General features: G+C 41.3%; 1 protein-coding gene across 5 annotated transcripts in view; it reads right to left on the reverse strand.

Moving 5' to 3' along the window:
* Patj (PATJ crumbs cell polarity complex component) overlaps positions 1–21,517 on the reverse strand; it is a 302,434-nt gene that overhangs the window by 41,628 nt on the left and 239,289 nt on the right. For all 5 annotated transcript variants that reach the window (XM_038332714.1, XM_038332713.1, XM_038332717.1 and 2 more), the window contains 2 exons: positions 18,224–18,357; positions 4,993–5,076 (listed from right to left, as the gene is read on the reverse strand). In XM_038332714.1, the coding sequence (XP_038188642.1) occupies positions 4,993–5,076; positions 18,224–18,357 (218 nt within the window). The remainder of the gene's footprint in view (positions 1–4,992; positions 5,077–18,223; positions 18,358–21,517) is intronic.

The following is a 21,517-nucleotide window of genomic DNA, read 5'->3' on the forward strand; positions in this document are numbered from 1 at the left end:
AGAGCTCCTGACATGCGACTTCCACCCCTTATTCTGATACAGCCCTGTGTGACCCAAGAAGGTCAAGCCTGTCTCTGAACCTGGTCCCTTCATTTCTTTAGTAAAAGACAGTCTAAGGCATTCCTAACTCTGATACCTAAAGACCAGGGACCCTAGGCATCCAAGGAGAAAGGAAGAACCAACTTTTCTTGAAGAAGGTAACTTTGGGGCTGTGTTTAATTTTTTAAGTTATTTTATTTTTAATGTGTGTGGATATTTTGATTGCATGTATAACCGTGCACCACATGTATGCCTAGTGGTCAAAGAAACCAGGAAAGGGTGTTAGATCCTGTGGAACTAGAGTAACAGATAAGTTGCCATGTAAATGCTGAAAATTGAATCTGAGTCCTCTGGAAGAGCAGCCAATGCTATTAATTGCTTAGCCATCTCTCTAGCCCTGCCTTTAAAAAATTAATTTTGTTGTACTTTGCTTTGCACATGCTAGGTATGAGCTTTCCCCAGCCCACTGGGCTGTTGTTTAAATCAGATTCTGTGAGCCAAGAACATGTCTAAAAGGCCAGTCACCCATTACCAAGATGCTCTTTTCTTTCTGGTGTATCACAGCACTCACAGACATCCAGAGTCACGGTGTTTAAGGACATGGGTTCAGACAGAGGCTGAATTCAGTTACTATGCCAGTCTGACTTCCTGGCTTTGTGAAATCCAGAGATATGACTTCAGTTGGGTTTTTGTGTTATTCATGAACTGTAGCCAGGAAGAATACCTACTTTGTGTTGAGAATTGACTGAAATAAACCCTGCCAGGTTTATGGTTCATGACTCGGCACATAGGTATTTACTGTAAGAAAGATATCCGGGCTGAAAGGAAAATCTGCCAGAGCTGTTTTCCCCTCTGCGCAGGACACCTCACCATTCCTGCAGGCCACTAAGTGGTGCTTTTGCATTGTTAGTGAATAAACTCACAGGACCGAAGGGGGAAACTGTGCTTCTAGGGAATGTGAGATACGCTATTTTCCTGTGGTCCAACAGATAGCACACAAGACACTTCTATTACTTGAAACACTAGGTGACCTCATGGACTGAAGGTGATCTTTGTAAGCCGTCTCAAAGGCCTTAGTAAACACACAAATAATTTGAAGGCACTGTCATTGAACTCTAACACTACGAAAGCAATTTTTACCAAATTCTGGCACTAGGGGGCCTGCTCAGATCAGAGTGACCTCAGCCCGGGCTTCCACATGCTGGGCTGGTCAGGAAGCGGCATGAAGGAACAAACAGTGCAGTCTGAGCACTGCTTTAGGCGCCTTAGACAAGCACTGCTGGCAGTGTTCACAACATTGCTTGCTGATCTGGGGGTAGTGGGAGTGACCCCCTGTTTGAGAGAGCTCTTGAAGGTCCTGCTGTCACATATCCTTTCAGAAGGCTGGGCATATGAAAAGTGGAAGAGCCACTGCCAGAGGAGGGCTTTGGTTACTCGTTATTTTAGCTCATCAGGAAAATCGGGAATTAACTCCCTTTCTTATCCTACTTTCACAGGATATAACGGCAGTAAGGTAGGGTAAGAGAAGGGACTGGCCTAAAAACCACCAGGAAGAAGAGTTTATGCTCATCAATGTCTGAAATTGGTTGTGTTTTTGGAACAAAATCTGGCTTTATCCTAATTTTAAGATTAAGATACTGTAATGTTGGGGCTGGAGAGATGGTTCAGAGGTTAAGAGCATTGCCTGCTCTTCCAAAGGTCCTGAGTTCAATTCCCAGCAACCACATGGTGGCTCACAACCATTTGTAATGGGGTCTGGTGCCCTCTTCTGGCCTGCAGGCATACACACAGACAGAATATTGTATATATAATAAATAAATATTTAAAAAAAGATACTGTAATGTTCAACATTGTCAATTTGACAAGATCCACACCCACTGAAGAGATGAACCTTCCAGCATGTCTGGGGATTATATAGATCAGACAAACTGAAGTAGGAAGACCCATGCTAATGTAGGCATTACTGTCGATGGGCTACCCTCTCAGCCTAATCAAGGAGAATGTGAGTTGGGCATGTTCTTGCTGTTCTCTGCTCCTGTGTCTGGATGCATTGTGATCAACTATCACTTACTCCTGCCACCACATTGTCGGTCACAGCTGTATCCCCTGGAGCTGTAAGCCAAATAAGCCCCTTTCCTTAAGTTGCTTTGTTGAGCACTCTGTTGTGTCAATGAGATGAGCAATAAGGAACAGATATTATTAAAGCCATTGCAGAACAGCTTGCAGAATATATGATAAAAAGGGATAGTAGTCTTAAAAAATGGAGTTGAGAATTAAATTCAAGCACCCTACCACCAAGCCATGTGGCCAGCACTTTAAAAAATGTTTCTGATTGGTGTGGTGGCTGATCTCCATAAGCCAACAGCTGAGAAGTAGATGCAGGAACATCAGGAATTCAAGTCCAGCCTCAACTATATAGTGAGTTTGAGGTTAGCCTGGGCTACAGTATGAAGTCCTCTTTCAAAACAAAAACAAAAGTGGCTTCGTTTGGGCTGGTAGATGCCTCAGTGGCAAGCCACTTGCTATCAAGTCTGATGATTTGAGTTTGATCCTGGAACTCACATGGTGGAAGGAGAAAACAAGCTCCTGAAAACTGTCCTTGGATCTCCACACGTGTGCTGTGGCATGCGTGTGTGTGCACGTCACACACACACCCACACCCATATACATATAGGCAATAGATGAATAAATGTTAAAAGAAAGTCTCGTTTAAATTTTCATTTTTAATGAGTTCTCACCAAGTTGCTGGCCTTGAACTCACTCTAAATCTCTGGCAGGCTTTGAACTAGTACAGCTTCCTGAGTGCTGAGATCATAAGCCTATACCATCATGCCTGGCAGGAAAATTCAACTGAGATATAGCTGATAGAAAATCAGGTATATACATTTGCATTTAAAAAACGATTTATTTTATATGTATTGGTATTTTGCCTATTTGTAGGGCTGTGCACCGCATGTATGTCTGGTGTCCACAGAGGCCAGAAGAGAGCGTTGCATCCCCTGGCACGGTTGTTACAGACAGTTGTGAGCTGCCATGTAGGTGCCAGCAATTAACCCCACGTCCTCTGGTCTTCCAGTGCTGTGAACTGCTGAGCAAACTGGGAAGTTTCTACTTTTAATATTAAACCCACTCACATTGAAATGCCAATTATGACAATACCAATTGACTAGAAAATCTAGGAAGGATAAGAAAGAAACCAGAAGTCTCCAAAACTTTGATCAGTGTTGCTTGCAAAAGCATCCAATCTAATTCCTGAAGAAGGCCCGTTTGTTTTTCTAACCTCGTTCATTAGTGCCTTAACAAGCGCACTGGGGACACATCCTAATCCAGTGTGCCACACAGTCAAGGCCTGCAGAGAAACCCGGCATCTTGACCTGAACTTAATTTGCACTTAGCCTGGATTCCCTTCTCGCCCTTTGCATCTAGGTGCTCCACTCTTAATCACAGCCCTGTTTCGTCTTGAAAGACAGAAATGAGCCACCAAGGGGAGAAATAAAGTTCTGTGATGTCATTCATAATGTTATAAAAATACAAAGCGAAAATTACACATGCCCTTCCATTAAATTCATTCACTGAAAGGTGCTAAAGTCTCATACCACTGAAACTCTCTTTAGCTCCACCTACCAGGGTGCCTGGAATTGACTGCGTTGTGGGATAACCTTTTTGTATACTGTGAAGAAGTGTCTCTGCCTAAGGTGCCTTCTGACTGGTTTAACAAAGACCTGAATGGCCAAAAGCAAGGCAGGAGGAGACGAGGGAGGACTTCCAGGGACAGGAGTGGAACTCGGTCGGGGTTAGATCCAGGGCAGGAGACACCAGCGAGACACTGAGGAAGTCATGGAGGAAGTTATGGAGAATAGGTAACAAGCCAGGTGGCAGAATGTAGATTAATATAAATGGGTTAACTTAAGTTGTTAAGAGCTAGTTGGGGATAAGTCTAAGCTAAGGCCAAGTTTCCATAATTAATAATAAGACTCCGTGTCATTATTTGGGGTGGCAGCCCAAAAGAAAGTCTGACAAGAAAGTCTGACTACAGACTGGCTTCCTGCTCATCTGTTCCTTAACATCACATTGCCTACTGTTATACAATTTATTATTTTTAACATATTAATATCATCAGTGGAAACTATCTCATTTAATGATTTTTTTTACTTATCCTACTTTAAAGATTTATTTTCTTATTTTAATTATGTCTATGTGTATGTGTGTCTGTCTATGTGTAGGTATGTGCACATGAGTCTGGGTGCTCTTGGAGGCCAGAGGAGTTAGATTCTCCCTAGAACTGGAGTTACAGGTGGTTATAAGTTGCTTGACACGGGGGTGCTGAGAATCGAATTTGGGTCCCCTGGAAGAACAGTACATGTCCTTAACTGCTGAGCTATTTCTTCTGCTCCCTAGCACCTTTTAGAAGTCTTTAACAATATTGCAAAATGACAGACTAATTAAAGAATTTAGTCAAGTAGCTCAGTGTTGGTAAGTACTAGATACCATCTAAACAGAAAGATTTTACATTTTTATTGACTTAAAAATGTTAGTAGTGAGACATGGCCTTCCTTTGTACAAATGGCTTATTAGAATTAAGGAGATTATTTATAGCAACAAAGTCTTTAAAATTGCAGGTGTGTGATGATTTATGTGTTTGTATGTATATGTTTTCAGCAGGGGATTTAGTAAGAAAGGGTGGAGAGATAAAAACCATAAATATATATATTCCTGTCATATTAAAATGATAGAATTGTAACTAAACGTTTTCTCAGATTTAGATCAACAATGTCATGGTTATGAAGCAGTGGGTTGTTGGGCAACACTGAGAAAGAAGAGGCTATGGCACATGCTTTGTTCTGCAGGAAACAAATCACTGCAGGAACAGTAGAATCAAAGACAGACGCTTTGACCTTAGGGACCAAGGTTAAGCATGTCTAGTGTCACAAAGTGCAATTCAGAATGAGGTACCTCTAAAATCTGGTCTCCAGCCCACAGTCTTCCATCTCTGGCTGCTGCACCTTCTTCATAGACTTCATGGATAACTATAGCATCCTATAAAAGAAAAATTCCCACTAATGGTTAGCAACCAGACATAACCTTAAGCAAGCATCCAGATGATGGGCAGCAACCCACAACTGGCCATTTGCTAATGTTTACTTCCTTGATATAAACATAAATAAGAAGCAAAGTTAACGCTTCAGAGGTACAATCATATTTTCTGAAGATGATTATTTCACTCCTTTAGGACGGGATTTGTCTCAGATTCCATGTTAAACTTGCCCCGTGTTCTTTCTGTTGACCTTAAACATTTGCTGCTGTGTTCAAACCTGAGGTGAACTCTGCATCATTTACTTTTTACTGGTAATTTTAAACAGTTTCATGTATTTACTAGAGCTCAAGGGCTCAGCATAGAAGAAGTGTGGCCTGATCAAGGGTTCTGCCAGGTCTCGTTACTTGGGTGATGAAAGAAAAGAACCTGGTGAAATGAGCTAGTGTTGAAGGATAAAGCGGGATGTGGGAAGAAGCACTCAGAAACCAAGTACAGGTCAGCCGTGAGTTTGGGATGCCTTTGAACTGAATACTCTAGGCCAGAACTGTAGGACACTTTCTGTGACAGGTAACCTTTGCTTAAAAAATGTCTCCTCATTAATGAATTAAAAGTAATTTGCATCTTTTCATATTAATAATATCATTTTTTGTTTTCTTCTATTTATTTTTAAGTTCTTTTTCATATAATATCCTATTAGTCATGTCCTTGTAGGTGTCTGCTGGCTTCGTCTGAGGAGAGGTCTAGGATGTGATTAAGAGTTGGGCCTCTGGACTAGGCTTTCTCTGTTCAAAGATGGGCACTGCCACTTCCAGCTGTGGGTCTGCAGAAGGCCACGAGCTCTTCTGGAACTGAACAATTTACCAGCTACATACGGCTGACTGCCAAGTGTCATCCTGGGCAAGAGAATGATCAGCTCTCTTGTCACTCGTAGTGAACACCTATGTGGAAAGGTGCCACGCACGTCCAGCTGTGCCACTCAGTCTTCCTAGCAGCTGAGCAACCTAGCACTGTAAGTCCTGCTTGCAGAGAGCAAGTGAAGGTCCATGGGTTTCAGTTCTGAACAGGTCTTAGCAGTTTCTGACAGGACAGACATAAGTCTGGGCTCCCACCACGTGACTAATCTGTTTGGAAAGGCCAGGCTTCTCCACATGATGGGTTCTGTGGAAAACCTGCCACCTCAGTTCCACACTGAACTGAGGGCACGAGTGGATCATTTTATAGAATGTGAAGAAAAAGATGACTTGTGGGAGTGGAAGGAAGAAAGCCTTGGGACTAGCAAGACGTTGACGTCTACAGATCTCAGTGGCAGGAGGTGGCACAGGGTCTGGTCCCCACTGCTGCAGTGTGAATCCCCGTCCCCACAAACAAGCTTCTCCTTCAACTCCACTGGTTCCTTGTATCTTTTCTCCAGCCTTTACCTCTCCAGAGCTGTTTCTGAGTAATTTTTTCTTTTACAGGGCAGGATAATATAACCAACAGCACACCATATACCACTGATAGGCTGATATTTAAATACATATAGAGATATCATTATTATATGTGTTTAGAAAGTATGAAGGGCTTTGAATGTTGAAAGGTAACTTCTTTGTTTCCTGACGTTCTCCTCAAATCAATCAAGGGTCACATCCTCCACTACTAATCCTTCGTATGAGTCACCACTGCATCCCTGCACTTAGCAGAATATCACAGTTGTCTTTCCATGGACCCATTCCCCTATCCCTAATGCTAAAATTCAGAACTGCTCCCAGCTCATCTCTCTGTTCTGGTGGCGACCTGAACAAATACCCATCAAGTGTTCTATTCAGTGTTTATCAAACAAACATCGACGACAGAATCAAGCAATCCAGACGACTGTGAATGGTGAGGTGGGTAAGGCTAGTGCATCTTAATTCTGTTCCAGTCCTGCCTTCTGATGGCAAGGTATTAACAATACACAGCCAATACTCAACCAAAAATGGATGTGAAAGTCATATGAATTACCAGAGAACTTATGTTAGCTCAGAGAACCATTTAAAGGAGCCAAGCATGAGAGAGACTTAATTATCACTGAGCCCCACAAAATCCCCAAATTCCTCCAAGGGGATTAAACTCTGAATTGCTGGAAAAGAATTTGATAATATGTAATAACAGAGCCTTAGACAGGGGCAAACTCACTGCACACTACAGTACATCAATCAAATTTTCTTTACTGTTCAAGCTGCCAACAAGTAGATAAAGTAACTCATAAACACACTAATCATTCAGCAAAAGGCAATTTTATCCTTGTCACAATAGGCCCATAACACTTAAGGAAGCCATGTGTTAGAAAAATTAAGTAATGTCGTCCGTGGGCTGAAAGAGCTTAAAAAGCTTTCCATTGTGGACAAGCTGTTCTAGACTAATGAGACTTTTATATTTAACACTTGTAGATTTTCAGTAGATTAGTTTAATAAGCATTTTAGAACAAAATTTTGACTAGGAACTCCATGGTAGATAATTACAAAGATCTGTGTCCACCTGGTTTTGTTTCCTGCTTGCAGGCAAGTTTTCCATAGCTTGGATCACCCTTGAAGGAAAAGCAGCCTTTGCCACACTCATAAAAGCCTCCAACCACACTCCCCACAAGAACTCCTAAGGGATGCTTTAACCACAAAGTTCCACATTAAATTTCACATTTAAGATGGAAAACATTTATCAGTATTCCAAAAAAGTGTCAGATCTCGTTATCCTGCCTTCAGGAAAAAACTGCTCCTAATGAGAAAGACCCATGAGTGCCGAAAGCAATATTAAATATATTCCGTATTAAATGGGCATTTCTTTCTTTTGAGAGAAACCATGGCTCAGACCTCTGTGAGCCCTGCTGCTTCCAAAGACTACTTAATAGAGTTCTTAGCTGTCACTGTTCAGAAATTACAGTAGGTACGCCTTCTACGAAGTGCAGTGTGCCACGCTCTCAGCCAAAGTGCCAAGCTAATGGGGGGGGGGGGTAATGCAGCGAGGAGAGTAGAAGTCTAAACCATACTCCAATATTCACTGAAAACACAGGCTGGACATAGCTAAATATGAAACGCTGGGTTAAGCTGATGCAGCTTATCTCATTTTGAGCAAAATTGTAAGCTTGAACTATATCTAGTTAAATACAAAGAACACAGTTCTTATGATTCTTCTTAGAACCCAGATCCTTTAATACTCTCTCTCTCTCTCTCCTCTCTCTCTCTCTCTCTGTATGTATCCGTGTACATCTGTGTGTCTGGACCCAGGGCCTTATGAATTCATGTTAACCCAGTGGTCTATGACTTAGCTGTTTCCAGCCTCTTAACCCAATGCTTTTAGGAAGAAAGCTTTTCAATTATACTTCAGTTAGCACTTGATCTGAAAAAACAAAGTGCAGCAGTATTTGGAAGGATTCAGGACTGGGAGTTTGAAGAGTCACACTTCCTGACACTCTCGAGGTAGCTCGATAAGTTTCTTTGTTCACGATACTTAACAATGTCAGTGAAACACACTCCCTCTAACTCCATACCAAGCTTTAAAATTCTTTTTCTCCCCACACGGTGGCACAAAGAATCTACCATATAGTAGAGACTGACTGAATAATGAGCCCCCCAACACAGACATCAAAGTTTCAGGGGTTATACCTAGTAAACAGAGAGAGGAAGATATGTCAGTATAGTCTAAATGCAAGACTCTGAGGCAGGCCAACATTTCTATGTTTCTTGTCACCATGGAAACTCCAATGTATGACTTGCTGCTTTTCTCTGGGTGAAACATATTTTATTAGCTTTCTGAGCATTTTATACATGTACACAACACATCTTGATCATGATCTTCCCTCTCCCTCCCTAACTCTGCCCAGATCCACCCCCTTTGTAATTTTTTTTCCAAGAATGATAATGATACATGGAAATTTCAGGATATTCTATCTCCAATAGCTGTGGTTTCTATCTCCACTATGCACAAACTTGGCCTGTTGACATGGGTCTGTCCCAGCTACTTGGGAGACTGAGGCAGGAGGATGCCAAATTTAAAGCATAATTCAGACAACGCTTACGAGGAGCTGTGAGCTGCCTTTCTCGCCATCACCGGAGACTTTGCTCCTGACTGACACAGGTGCGTAATTTCAGTACCTGTGAGAACATTCCTCACTGAAGGCAAAGGAAGGCAATAGATGTGTCAAGTGTATATTAAATACACTGCTTTCCTATAAAACAACAGAATGCGACATTATAAGAAACACAGTATCTGCCAAATTGATTTCCTCACTGCTTGCAAATTCCATAGACCGAACAGTTTTAATGCAACTGATACAATCACACACATACCCACATACATACACACACACACACACACACACACACACTTTCAGGGGTCATAAACTTTTGCACACTATTTACCAGGTGACTAATCTACAAAATGAAGTCACACCCATAAGAGTGACCACGAGAACTGTGGTGAGAATCAACAAACACGTTAGACTTTAACACTGTGATAAGCTTTCTCTTAAGCTCAAAAATGAAGTTTATATTTACCGAAAATTGAGTTCCTGTGCCAAGCTTGATTTAACCAAAAGGTGATGTTCATGAATATGTATATAACTGTCCATGCTGAAATATTAATTCATTGAAGAAAATGGATAATATTTGTATTACATTTTGATCATTATATTTTTTATTTTATTTCTCCCCTCCAAACTTTTTCATACACCCCTTTCCCTCTCCTCTGAATTCATGGCTTCTTTTTTTCACTAATTGTTATTGCATGCATATGTGTATATGCATTACATTTTATAAGTCCCCACAGCTCCATTTGTTCCTTATTTATTGAAATCTTACTCCGCCTGCATAATATTATTGCTTGCAGTCACATTCTTATGGCTGAATGTCCAAATCCAGGGTACTATTCGTTAACATTCTTCCAGTGTGATTCATAGAGGTTTTGTAAACTCTACTTGATTTTAAAGTAAAGTTAAGGTAAAAAGATGTTTTGTGTAAAAATAGATGACTTAAGCAATAATGATAAAAGGAGCCGAGCTTTGGGAGTTACAGGCCAGGGCAAACCACGCTGCTTGTGAGAAAGACTGTGCAGAGTTCACATGAGGGTGAACTACTAACAGTCAATGTCAATCAGCGCTCTACCCTGCTTGCTTAAGAAACATCCGGGAGTTTAGACTGCTGTAGCACCACCTCCAAATTGTCAAAAGTAGTGATAAATAAGCGAGAGCACATGAAATGATGGGGTCAAATGGAGTTACTTCGGAATAGACATGGCTGTGGAAAGAAAGGTATTCTGCACTTGAATTTCTTGGGAGGTGAACTTTGTCACATAATGTCCAAATGCCTGGGGCCTCCTCCCTTATGACTCAGTAAGGTATAACACATCTGGCTTACACAACTGTGTAATAGTGGTAGATTAGATTGGTATTACTTTATAGAATTTGTGTGTTGTAACAAATTAGATTATTAGGGCTATGCTGCAGCGTAGTGGAAAGTGCACGCTTAATGTGTGTGAATCCTTGGGTCCAGCCCCAAGCATATAAATAGATAGTAAATCATGTGTGAAAATAAAAAAGAAAAATTAAAACTTGGACACTAATGATAAAATTCTAAATCTGACAGTCTAAAACAGGGGTTCTCAACCTTCCTAATATGCTAACCCTTTAATACAGCTCCTCATATTGTGGTGACCACAACCATAAAATTATTTTGTTGCTACTTCATAACTGTAAGTTTGCTTCTGTTATGAATCATAATATAAATGTCTGATATTCAGGATATCTAATATGTGTTGTAGGGTTGTAACCCACAGGTTGAGAACCACTGGTCTAAAGCCTTTTAAAATTGGGAATATCTACATTTCTTCTTTTTTAAAGATTTATTTATTTATTATGTATACAATATTCTGCCTCGATGTGTGCCTGCACGCCAGAGGAGGGCGCCAGATCTCAGTACAGATGGTTGTGAGCCACCATGTGGTTGCTGGGAATTGAACTCAGGACCTCCGGGAGAACAGCCAGTGCTCTTAACCTCTGAGCCATCTCTCCAGCCCCCTATCTACATTTCTTAAAGCAGGAAAATGGAAGGAAATGGAAAATGTTATACCAAATGAGACAACCCAGACCCAGAAATAAAACAGTTCATAATCTACTCATATGAAGATCCTCGCTTCAAACACGGAGAACTGTGTTTGACCTGGAGTGTCTGTAGAAGTCAGGATGCTAGAAAATGTTCATGAGAGAGGAGAGAGGATGAGGCCTCAGTCGAGAGTTAAAGATTCAAGTGGGGGTGGGGCAAGGGATGGCAGAGGGAATGGGGAAGATGAGAGGATGCGAAGAAGAGGATTAACCATAATTAAGAGTTCATGAAAAAGTCTTAAGGAAGCCTAATAAGCTATGAGCTAATTACACATACAACTTAAACAAAAAAAAGTTTAAACTTATGTACTCTGATGGGTAGGTACATTGCTGCTCCTAGAAGGTTATTTAAGTAAAAAAACCCTCAATTTCAGGCACTGAATACCTCCTTTAAGTTAGTGGTCAAGGAGGCCTCAGAGGCACATACATAGGCTATGGCCATTGTTCTTGGCTGTCCACCATAACTGCATGACAGTAAGACTCAACTGCTGAAGATACCACACACTGTGGTTTCTGGACACAGAAGAGGGCCAGTAAAATGATTGTAAGACTCTTGCTGCCAAATGAAGTAATCTGAGTTCAATCTCTGGGGTCCACATGGTGGAGGAGAGGACAGACTTCCAGCAAGCTGTCCTCTGATCTCCACTCTAGTGCATGCATGCCTACGCACGTGCACGCGCGCGCGTGCGCACACACACACACACACACACACACACACACACACACACCCAAATAAATGTGATAGATTTTTTAAAAACAACATCTGTAGTTTACAATCTCTCTTAAGAATTCACCTGCCTTAGAAAACAATTACTAAATGGGACCTCCTGACACTGAGAAGCTTCTGTAAAGCAAAGGACATGATTAACAAGACAAAACGGCAGCCTACAGAGTAGGAAAAGATCTTCACCAACCCCACATCAGACAGAGGGCTGATCTCCAAACTATACAAAGAACTCAAGAAATTGGTCAACGAAAGGACAAATCATCCAATAAAAAAAAATAGGGCACCGACCTAAGCAGAACTCTCAACAGAGGAATCTAAAATGGCTGAAAGACACTTAAAGAAATGCTCAACATCCTTAGCCATCAGAGAAATGCAAATCAAAACAACTTTGAGATTCCATCTTACACCTGTAAGAATGGCCAAGATCAAAAACACTGATGACAACTTATGCTGAAGATGTGGGGTAAAGCGAACACTCGTCCATTGCTGGTGGGAATGCGAGCTGGTACAGCCCCTTTGAATATCAATATGGCAATTTCTCAGATAATTAAGAAACAACCTTCCTCAAGACCCAGTAATACCACTTTTGGGTATATACCCAAAGGATGCTCAATCATGCCACAAGGACATGTGCTCAACTATGTTCATAGCAGCTTTGTTTCTCATAGCCAGAACCTGGAAACAACCTAAATGCCCCTTGACTGAAGAATGGATAAGGCAAATGTGGTAATTCACACAATGGAGTACTACACAGCAGAAAAAAATATGACGTCTTGAAATTTGCGGACAAATGGATAGATCTAGAAAACATCATATTGAGTGAGGTAACCCAAACCCCAAAAGACAAATATCATATGTACTCACTTATAAGTGGCTTTTAGACATAAAGCAAAGAAAAATCAGCCTATGATTCATAATCCCAGAGAACTTAGACAAGAAAGAGGACCCTAAGAGAGACATACATGGATCTAATCTACATGGGAAGTAGAAAAAGACAAGATCTCCTGAGTAAATTGGGAGCATGGGGACCATGGGAGAGGGTAGAAGGGAATGGGAGAGGAAGGGAGAGGAGCAGAGAAAAATACATAGCTCAATAAAAACAAAAACAAATAATCAAAAAAGGAAAGAAAATATGGTACACATACACAATGTAATTTTATTTAGCCATAAAAAATAATGAAACATGACATTTGCAGGAAAATGGACGGAGCTGGAGATTATTATTTTAAGTAAAATAAGTCAGACTGGGAAAAACAAATACCTCATGTTTTCTTTAGTGTTTAGAATTTAGGATTAAAATTATACATGCAAGAAAAAAAAGAAAACATGTGTTTACCTGTATTCATTACAATCATTCTCTTGAGGAATATAATATAACCATATTGTAATTTCTATATTACCCGAAAGATTTTGTTGGTGTATATAAATATGAAGAGCAGAGAATCAGAGATCAGAGAATATAAAAGAAGAATAAAGAAAAGTTCTGAAAGAAAGAAACAAACAAACAAAAGAATTGACCTGCCTCGTGTTTAGTGGAACAGAAATCAAAATATAAAAGCAAAGCCAGTGCCTTTGTTGGCTTTTCTCTTGTAACAAAACCCCAAGACAGTGCAAAGATACTAACTAGGGCTTTTATTTTTAAACTTTCTTTGCAAAAGTAAGAACAGATTCTAACTTCCATAAAACAAATAAGCTAGCCCATAATAACTTGGCCTTACTTGCTAGTTAAATAAAATAAAGCAACTCTGGAGACTTTAAACGTTTAGAGCACATTGTGAGATGTCAAACCTGGGGTATGGAGTTTTCTCACACTACCATCTTGAAAAGGAGAGCCGTAAGTGTAAATGTGTATCCGCTGCTGTAAAGCAAGAAGCTGAGCAGTTATACTTATGCAGAAGTTGAGTTCTCTAGGGACAACACCCTCACTAGGTGCTGGCAGGTCACTTGTTGGCCCTCAGTAATAATGTGACACCCGCCTGTCACTGAGCCCATGGAGAACACCTAATTTTGTATGAGAGGAGGTTCACTCTCAGGACACAGGCTCTCTCAGGACACAGGTTCACTCTCAGGACACTGGATCAATTCCCATCCTTTACCAACAAGAAGTTAATCCTAAAGTTTCAAAGAAGGTCAAAACTGTCCCTCTGGCCTCTTTCCCAACCTTGCAGTTCGCACTCCAATGACATGGGTATCAACAGTGCTGTAGTTGTGCCCAGAAGTAATCAGGGACTCTAAGAATAAAACCCATTACAGAGACTCCTCATAGAGCCAATGGGGTCACAAAGCTTGGCACCAGGTAGGAACAGCACTCACTAGAGGAACTGAGTGAGGCCAGCGGGCTAGTGTTCAGAAAGGCACAGGAGCCTGGTACGGGCCCTTGTTTAAAGGGTGTAAGACTCTGTACAGCTTCTAGATACACACATTAAAGTAGCATGTAGAGTCTGGTAGATAGGATAAGTCCCTTCTACAGATGGCACACAGTGGTAGAGCTAGCAGGGAGAGACACAAAGAATGGACTTTAAAGCCAGAGCATCTGTCCAAATACCACCTGTTCCCACCACCAGGGTATGTCTTTGGAGAAATTCCCTAACACATCTCCCTATCATCTGAAGATTCTATGACCAATACGACTTCTAGCACAGGGTGTTGTGAGGATGCATGTGAATTATACAACAAGAGTGCCTACAGCAGTTTTAGAAGCTTGATACCAAAAAACAAAAAGAATTCATCTGGAAACAAAGTCACATTTCATGGTATAGTAAACATATAGAGGTACGAGATAAAGAGAACTAGGGATCTAATTGTGTTTGTTTGTGTGTGTGTGCATGCATGTGCGTGTGTGTACACCAAAGATCAACCTCGTGCACCTTGTTATTTCAGACAAGGTTTCTCGATGGGCCTAGAACTTGCTGATTAGGCTAGGCTGGACCCCAGAAATCTGCCTGTCTTTGCCTCCCCAGCTCTGGAATTACAAACGTGTCGTCATACCATGTTTGGCATCAAACTCGGGTCTTCATGCTCTCACAGTAAGCAGCTTACTGACTGGGTTATCCCTTAAGCAGAGGATCGTAACAACTAAGGGCACTTGGCAATCTTAGCTAAGGCACATACCCCTAAGTATACGCTTGGCATTAGCTTAACACCTGCACAGTGCCTCTCAGGTAACGTCGTGAGATTCTTCCCCCAAGAATCAGCACTGTGTTCAGCTCTGCTGCCACGAGGGCGCAGTGAGAGTCTACACTGTGGTTGCTGGCAACAGTATCTAGAAAAGGGCCTGCCAGTGGTCCAGGATAAAGGCCTACTCCTGAGTTTTCTTTTCCTCTCTAGCATCCCACATCTGGCAATAAAATAACCTCAAATACTCTGGGGTGCTATATTTTGTTTTTTCAAGAATGTGGGTGTAAAACTCTGATCATGCCTTTAATTCCAGCACTTAGGAGGCAGAGGCAGGTGGATCTCTGTGAGTTCAAGGCCAGCCTGGTCTACAAGAGTTAATTCCAGGAAAGCAGGGCTGTTACACAAAGAAACCTACCTTAAAAAATAAAATCAAAACAAAACAAAACAAAAGAAAACACCACCCAAACCCCCTCCCAATCAGGAGACAGGCATTTTGAGAAGGTCTTTGGCAGGTCTGGGAGGGGCTAGCACTAGTTTTCAGCAGGGTAAGCACTCTTTCAGTTTTTACTTGCAGATTAGATGTCATAGAAGAGCAGTGTGGTATTTTGTAAGGCAAAGCAACACTTCACCAAGACCAGCAAGAACAAGGGAAGACAGGAAAAAAGATGGAATTATACACATATCAATGGAAGGAAATACAATGTGAATTAATATACCATACCTTGGCTGCACAATGTGCTTTATCTGGATTCCTGGCTTCCACATTTCATACAACAATTAGTCTCTAATAGTTAAACTCAGAAAAAGCTTTCTATAGCATCCCTTTTCCCTACCCTCTAAACATTGGAAGAATTATGATTTTTTTCATTGGTTGATCTCTTACCGTAAGTAGACCACAAACACTAAATGATAGAGTTAATGAAGGCAGGGCAATGCCACTCAATTTTACAGCCCAGGTCAAAGTAAGAAGAACTGAGCAAGCATATGCAAGCTATCACAGAAGACAGTGCTCTCCAGAGGCCAGCCTGGCAGAGGCATCACAGATGAGAACAAAGGCAGAAGGCTGTCTCCGAGGACAGGACCAGGTGTGTTTGTAAACCTTCTTAAGGGTTCATCCTCGTCATTAGCTCAATACTTTCAAAGGCTGGTGCAGGTGACTGGATGCAAACACACAGGACAGGACATGCGATCTCTGTCTGTGATCTCAGAAGCCATCTGTCCTGGCAGAGGACTGATGAGGTGTCAAGAGACTAACTCTACAGATGGCCAGATTGGCTGGCCACATAACAAAAAGGACATGGGATTCTGATTGGGAGGGGTGGGGAGGGAAGGGGAGAGGTGGAAGTCAGTCCTACCCTTCCCTGCACCAAAGCTGAAGCAAGTCCAAACAGGCAGGAGTTCTGCTCATACCCAGCGTCGTCGTTTCTCCTGCAACTTCTTTTGACAAACTCCCACCTTTGTTTGCAAAACTTCCGGCTGGGATAGATAAGTGGATCCGTGCACTAGTTTTCATGCTTCATGTGAGAATTTGGGGGAGCGTTATTAAAAAGGAAAAACTATCTTCATTGTGCTCAAGTACTTTCCACTTCTATCCTCTTTTTGGTTGCAAAAAAAAATAAATAAAAATAAAAAAGACAGTCCTATATATTTTTTGTGATTCTAATTTGAGGCTTTTGATGAGGTTAGGAAATAAAAGCTGTGTCTCATCTCTCATTTTAAGTGACACTTATCTTTCAAGAACAGTGGGATTTATAGTCTCAAATGGCAGAACCTCAAGATGCTCCTGAAGAACTTTTAACTTTGGATTCTTGAGGTAGCAAGAGAAGCAGAGCAAGATGCTCAGCAAGGCCTCGAAAGGGGAGGCAGGTTCCCATAAAGAGCACAACTGTATTAATACCAACAGTGGGGAGAGAGCAATTCATGGCTGCTCAGCTGAGCTGACTCCATTCTTCTGAGTCTTCTGGGAAATCTAGTTCTATCTTGGGCTAAGTCATAAGAAATGATTTATTTATGATAAAGAGATCAAATGATTAAATTTGTCATTTTATGTATATATATGTGCACCATGTAGGTGCAATGCCCAGGTATTGGATCTCGTGGAACTGGAGTTATAGACAGCCTTGAGACACTATGTTAGTACTAGGAATTGAACTGGATCCTCTAGAAGGGCAGCCCATGCTCTAAACCACTGAGCCATCTCTCCAGCCCACTGAACATTAAAGTTTTTATCATAAAAAAATTCAGTATAAAAGTGCGCTAAAATTTAATTCCCCTGTTTTGTTTAAATGTAGCTTTATATATATACACAAATTCACTTCTTACAGTATTTAAGGTATCTCTTTGGGAAAATGGGGGAAAATAGCCTTTAGGAAGAGCCCTTAGGAGGGAGCTAGTACCCATGTCAGGGTATAGCTTCTCAATACTACCCCAATGGTTTTAGTATGGCAAGAATCACAGTTATAAACCATTTCCTGCTGTTTATGAAATCTGAGCATTACTACAGCCCAGGGAGTCGAGATTACTAAAATAGTATATGAATATTACACACACTGTTTAATGATATGACTTAGTCATATCACCCCGAAAAAGGGCTGTAAGGAAAGGGCAATCCTTCCCCAGTGATGAAAGCTGGATAGACACAGTACCCCATGCTAGACGAAGAGAAATACAGGAGTTTAGAGCTGTATGGAAGCCAAGGTCTGTATGAGAGGCAGGCAGCGCAACTGCCTGTGAGGCCTGGGCAACTCTGCATCCTCAGTTCCATCCAAGGGACATCACACATAAGTAGGATGCAACATGCATCAGTTTCTGACTGCAGAGGCAGAGGGAAGGTTAGGACATAAATGTCCTCAATCACAATATTTTGATCAAGCATAAGGAGTTAAAAAAATCCGTTGGCCAATAACATCAGGCTCAGAGCACGGTACATTTACTTCTGGGCTGGGTATTTCACTGGAGAGTCAGCTGCAAGCTGCTAGGATGGGAGGGTAGATGCAGAGACGCGAGGCCTACAAGCCGGATGCAGGAGGACCAGGTTTCTGTAGTTCCTGCAGCTCCTGAGTTTCCTTATGCTTTAGGGAATGAGTATTTATATTTTGTTTTGTTTTGTTAAGCATCCAATATAAGTATCCTGGGCCATGATGCGCCTCAGCAACTAACTCTGTGACAGTAGACAAGTTTACTTCTAGACACTTACCAAAGGTGTGTCTCTTCCTCCTACGATGCTGAGGCCAAGCCCTGAGCGCCCCTTGGATATTTCTATGATCATTTCCTGGCCAGGGACAATGGGACATGTTGCAGGGTCCACTGAGAGAGGAGCCTGGAAGTTACCTGGAACGTGAAAAAACACAATGATTAGCAGTAGGAGACGCAGCTCGTTTCGCACCCACTGGAGCATACGGTGTGTGCTTCATGTCATTCCCCTCGCATGAGGCACTATGAAGGGAAAAGCTGGGTCACCGCTCACCTCACCCACAGGACAAGGCATTAGCTCATCAATCTGTCAACTTATCAATTCCAGGTATACTTAATTAAAAAAACTCAAAACCCACCATGAAATACAGCATTGAAAAACTAAAGATGACTAAATATTCAGGTCCACCAAAGCATACTGTAATGAGTATAAGAGCTATTATGACAGAAGACTGGGGTTTATAAGAATGTCACAGGCTGAGCATCCCTAATACAGATATCTGAAATTTTTGATCACTGACATGATACTATAAATGGAAAATTCAACACATGACTTCATGTGATAGGAGGAAGTAAAAATATGGACACATCCAAACAGTCTTCAGGCTGTACATTTTATATATATATTATATATATAATATTTATACATATTATATATATAATAAAAGGATTCTGTATTCAGATTTAGATCCTATTCCCAATCTATCTCATTATGTATATGAAAATGTTCCAAAATCTTAAATATTTATAGTCCCAAGCATTTTGTTCAAGATTATTCAACCCATATATATTTAAATATGGATATACACATGTATGCATACATTTGTGTTATAATAAAAATATGAAAACTTACTCCCAAGGCCACAAATAAAACTCTTGTTAAAAGAGTTACAATATTGTATAAAGGTTTATTTATTTAGTTAGAGATTTATTACTTTTCATAGTTTTTAGTGTTGAGTGTCTGCATATGCGCACTAGTGCAGTTCCCTGAAACTGGGGTCACAGATGGTTGTGAGCTGCCATGTGGACACTGGAAACCAATCCTCTGTCCTCTGGAAGAGCAGCAAGTGCTGTTAACTGCTGAGCCACCTCTCCAGCCCCTAAAGGTTTATTATTTTTAAATCATTCTTCAAGAATGCATTTTTCTAAAACAGATAAAAGCTTCTAGGCCAAGAGGGATGTTTAAAAACACCCATTATCTATTTCCAAACGTGCACTTTGCGTATCACTAACCCCACTCTAGTGAAGAACTAAAACTTTCAGCGTTTTAGTGCCTGCAGAGACCTTTATAGAAGTGATCTCCGCCGGCAGCTTTACCTTTACCGAGTCTGAACACCATGATGGTGGATGCAAATCCATAGGGGTTGACAACAGTGAACGCCACCTACTGGTCAGTAGTGTCTAAAGCATAGAAACCTAGAAGACCAGGATTCAAATGTTATGCTAGACTGACCCACCTATGTGATAGCAGGTATTAGCAGGCTACCACCCATAACAACAGTGTCTATACAAGTTCAAAAGGAAAAAAAAAACAAAAAGAGGAAAATTATATCTATATATCTATGTCTGTATCTATCTATATAGATTTGCTTTGTTTTTCGAGATAGGGTTTCTCTCAGTGGAAAATCATATTTTAAGACAGGTAAAACTTACAAGAATTAAAATTTCAGTGTCCATAAAGGTGTACTGAAACCCAGACCCATTAATTCATTTATGCTTAGTTATGCTGTTGTACCACACAGGTAGAGGTGAAAAGCTGCAACAGGCTGTGCGGCTGTGAGCTCAAATGGTGGTCATACAGTTCTTTATAGAAAAGTTTGGTTTTGGCTGTGTGTGGCACACTCCTGTTATCTCAGTACTCCTGAGACGTAGGCAGGAGGGTCATCCTGAATTCAAGGCCAGCCTGGGTTACAAAAGCAAGACAGGGTTCCCCCTCCCTGTATCCTGCTTCAGAGCAGGGAGGGGGATATAAGCAGGAAGAGGAAGATTTTTAGCACAAAACAAAGGAAGAGACCTGTGGGAGTTCTTTTTTTAAAATATTATTTATTATGTATACAATATTCTGTCTGTGTATATGCCTGCAGGCACGAAGAGGGCACCAGACCTCATTACAGATGGTTGTGAGCCACCATGTGGCTGCTGGGAATTGAACTCAGGACCCTTGGAAGAGCAGGCAGTGCTCTTGACCACTGAGCCATCTCTCCAGTCCAGGGAGTTCTTGATTCAATAATTATGACTTGATAACACAGGGGAGCTGGGTTTCAACATACAGAAATAGATTCAGGCACCTAAACTGCAGATTCCTATGTAGTAAAACTGGCTCACTGCTGAAGAGTGAATGAGGTAAGCATTACTCAGCAGGTCAGAGGAGCGGCAAGACAGCGTGGGTGAGGTGCCAGCCTCCAGCCCGGCCTGCTCTAGGACTCACCCAGCGCCACTGCTGTACACAGGGGATGTGCTGATCTAAAGACCTAGCTAAAATGAGCAATCCAGTGATACAGCCCCAGACACAACAAAAAGTTTAATTTTAGAAAGATTTTTCTGTCTTTTTTGTGGTTTATATAATTCATGTTGTTTCCCACTAATCTACCATAAACATGGCATACAGTACTGGCACACGTCATAGCAGCTTTGAAAACTTGACTCTGCTGTTATGAGTGACTACTGTAGTCCCCAGAGTAAAGAGAGAACAGGAGGATGCTAGAGATGGCATTTTTATCCCTCCACCCCATTGTCATAAGTCACTTTTGGGTTGTTTTATAAGAGCTATTTTTAGTTTTTAGTGTCTAGAGACAGGGTCCCTCTATAGCCCTGGATATCCCATCCTGGAACTCTATCTGTAGCCCAGACTGGCTTCAGATTCACATAGATCCACCCGACTCTGCCTCTCAGTGCTCGGATTAAAGCTGTGGCCCACCATGTCTGAGAAGACTTATTTTTATTTTATGTGGATGAGAGATGAATATTGTTCGATAACTTAAAATATAGGACCATGAATTGCTATTACCTTGTACAAATACATTAGCCAGACCCTCTGGTCTGTATCCATGGCCAGGTACACAAGTCTGGGCATTTCAGGCCAGACTGCCTCTGCCAGAGCTGTTTAATTCCATCACATGGTATCAGAAGAGCCAAGCAGCCGCAGACAACATGTAAGCAATGCTCAATGATGTGTTAGAGAGCTGAAGTAAAAATTTCATGTAGTTTTCATAAAATTGACTTTCAATTGTTTTCAATCTTTAAAATATAAAACCATCCCTAGCTCCTGGATGAAGCAAAATAGGTGGTGGGCTACATT

The sequence above is a fragment of the Arvicola amphibius genome, chromosome 6 (genome assembly GCF_903992535.2).
Source record: "Arvicola amphibius chromosome 6, mArvAmp1.2, whole genome shotgun sequence".
Taxonomy (NCBI): domain Eukaryota; kingdom Metazoa; phylum Chordata; class Mammalia; order Rodentia; family Cricetidae; genus Arvicola; species Arvicola amphibius.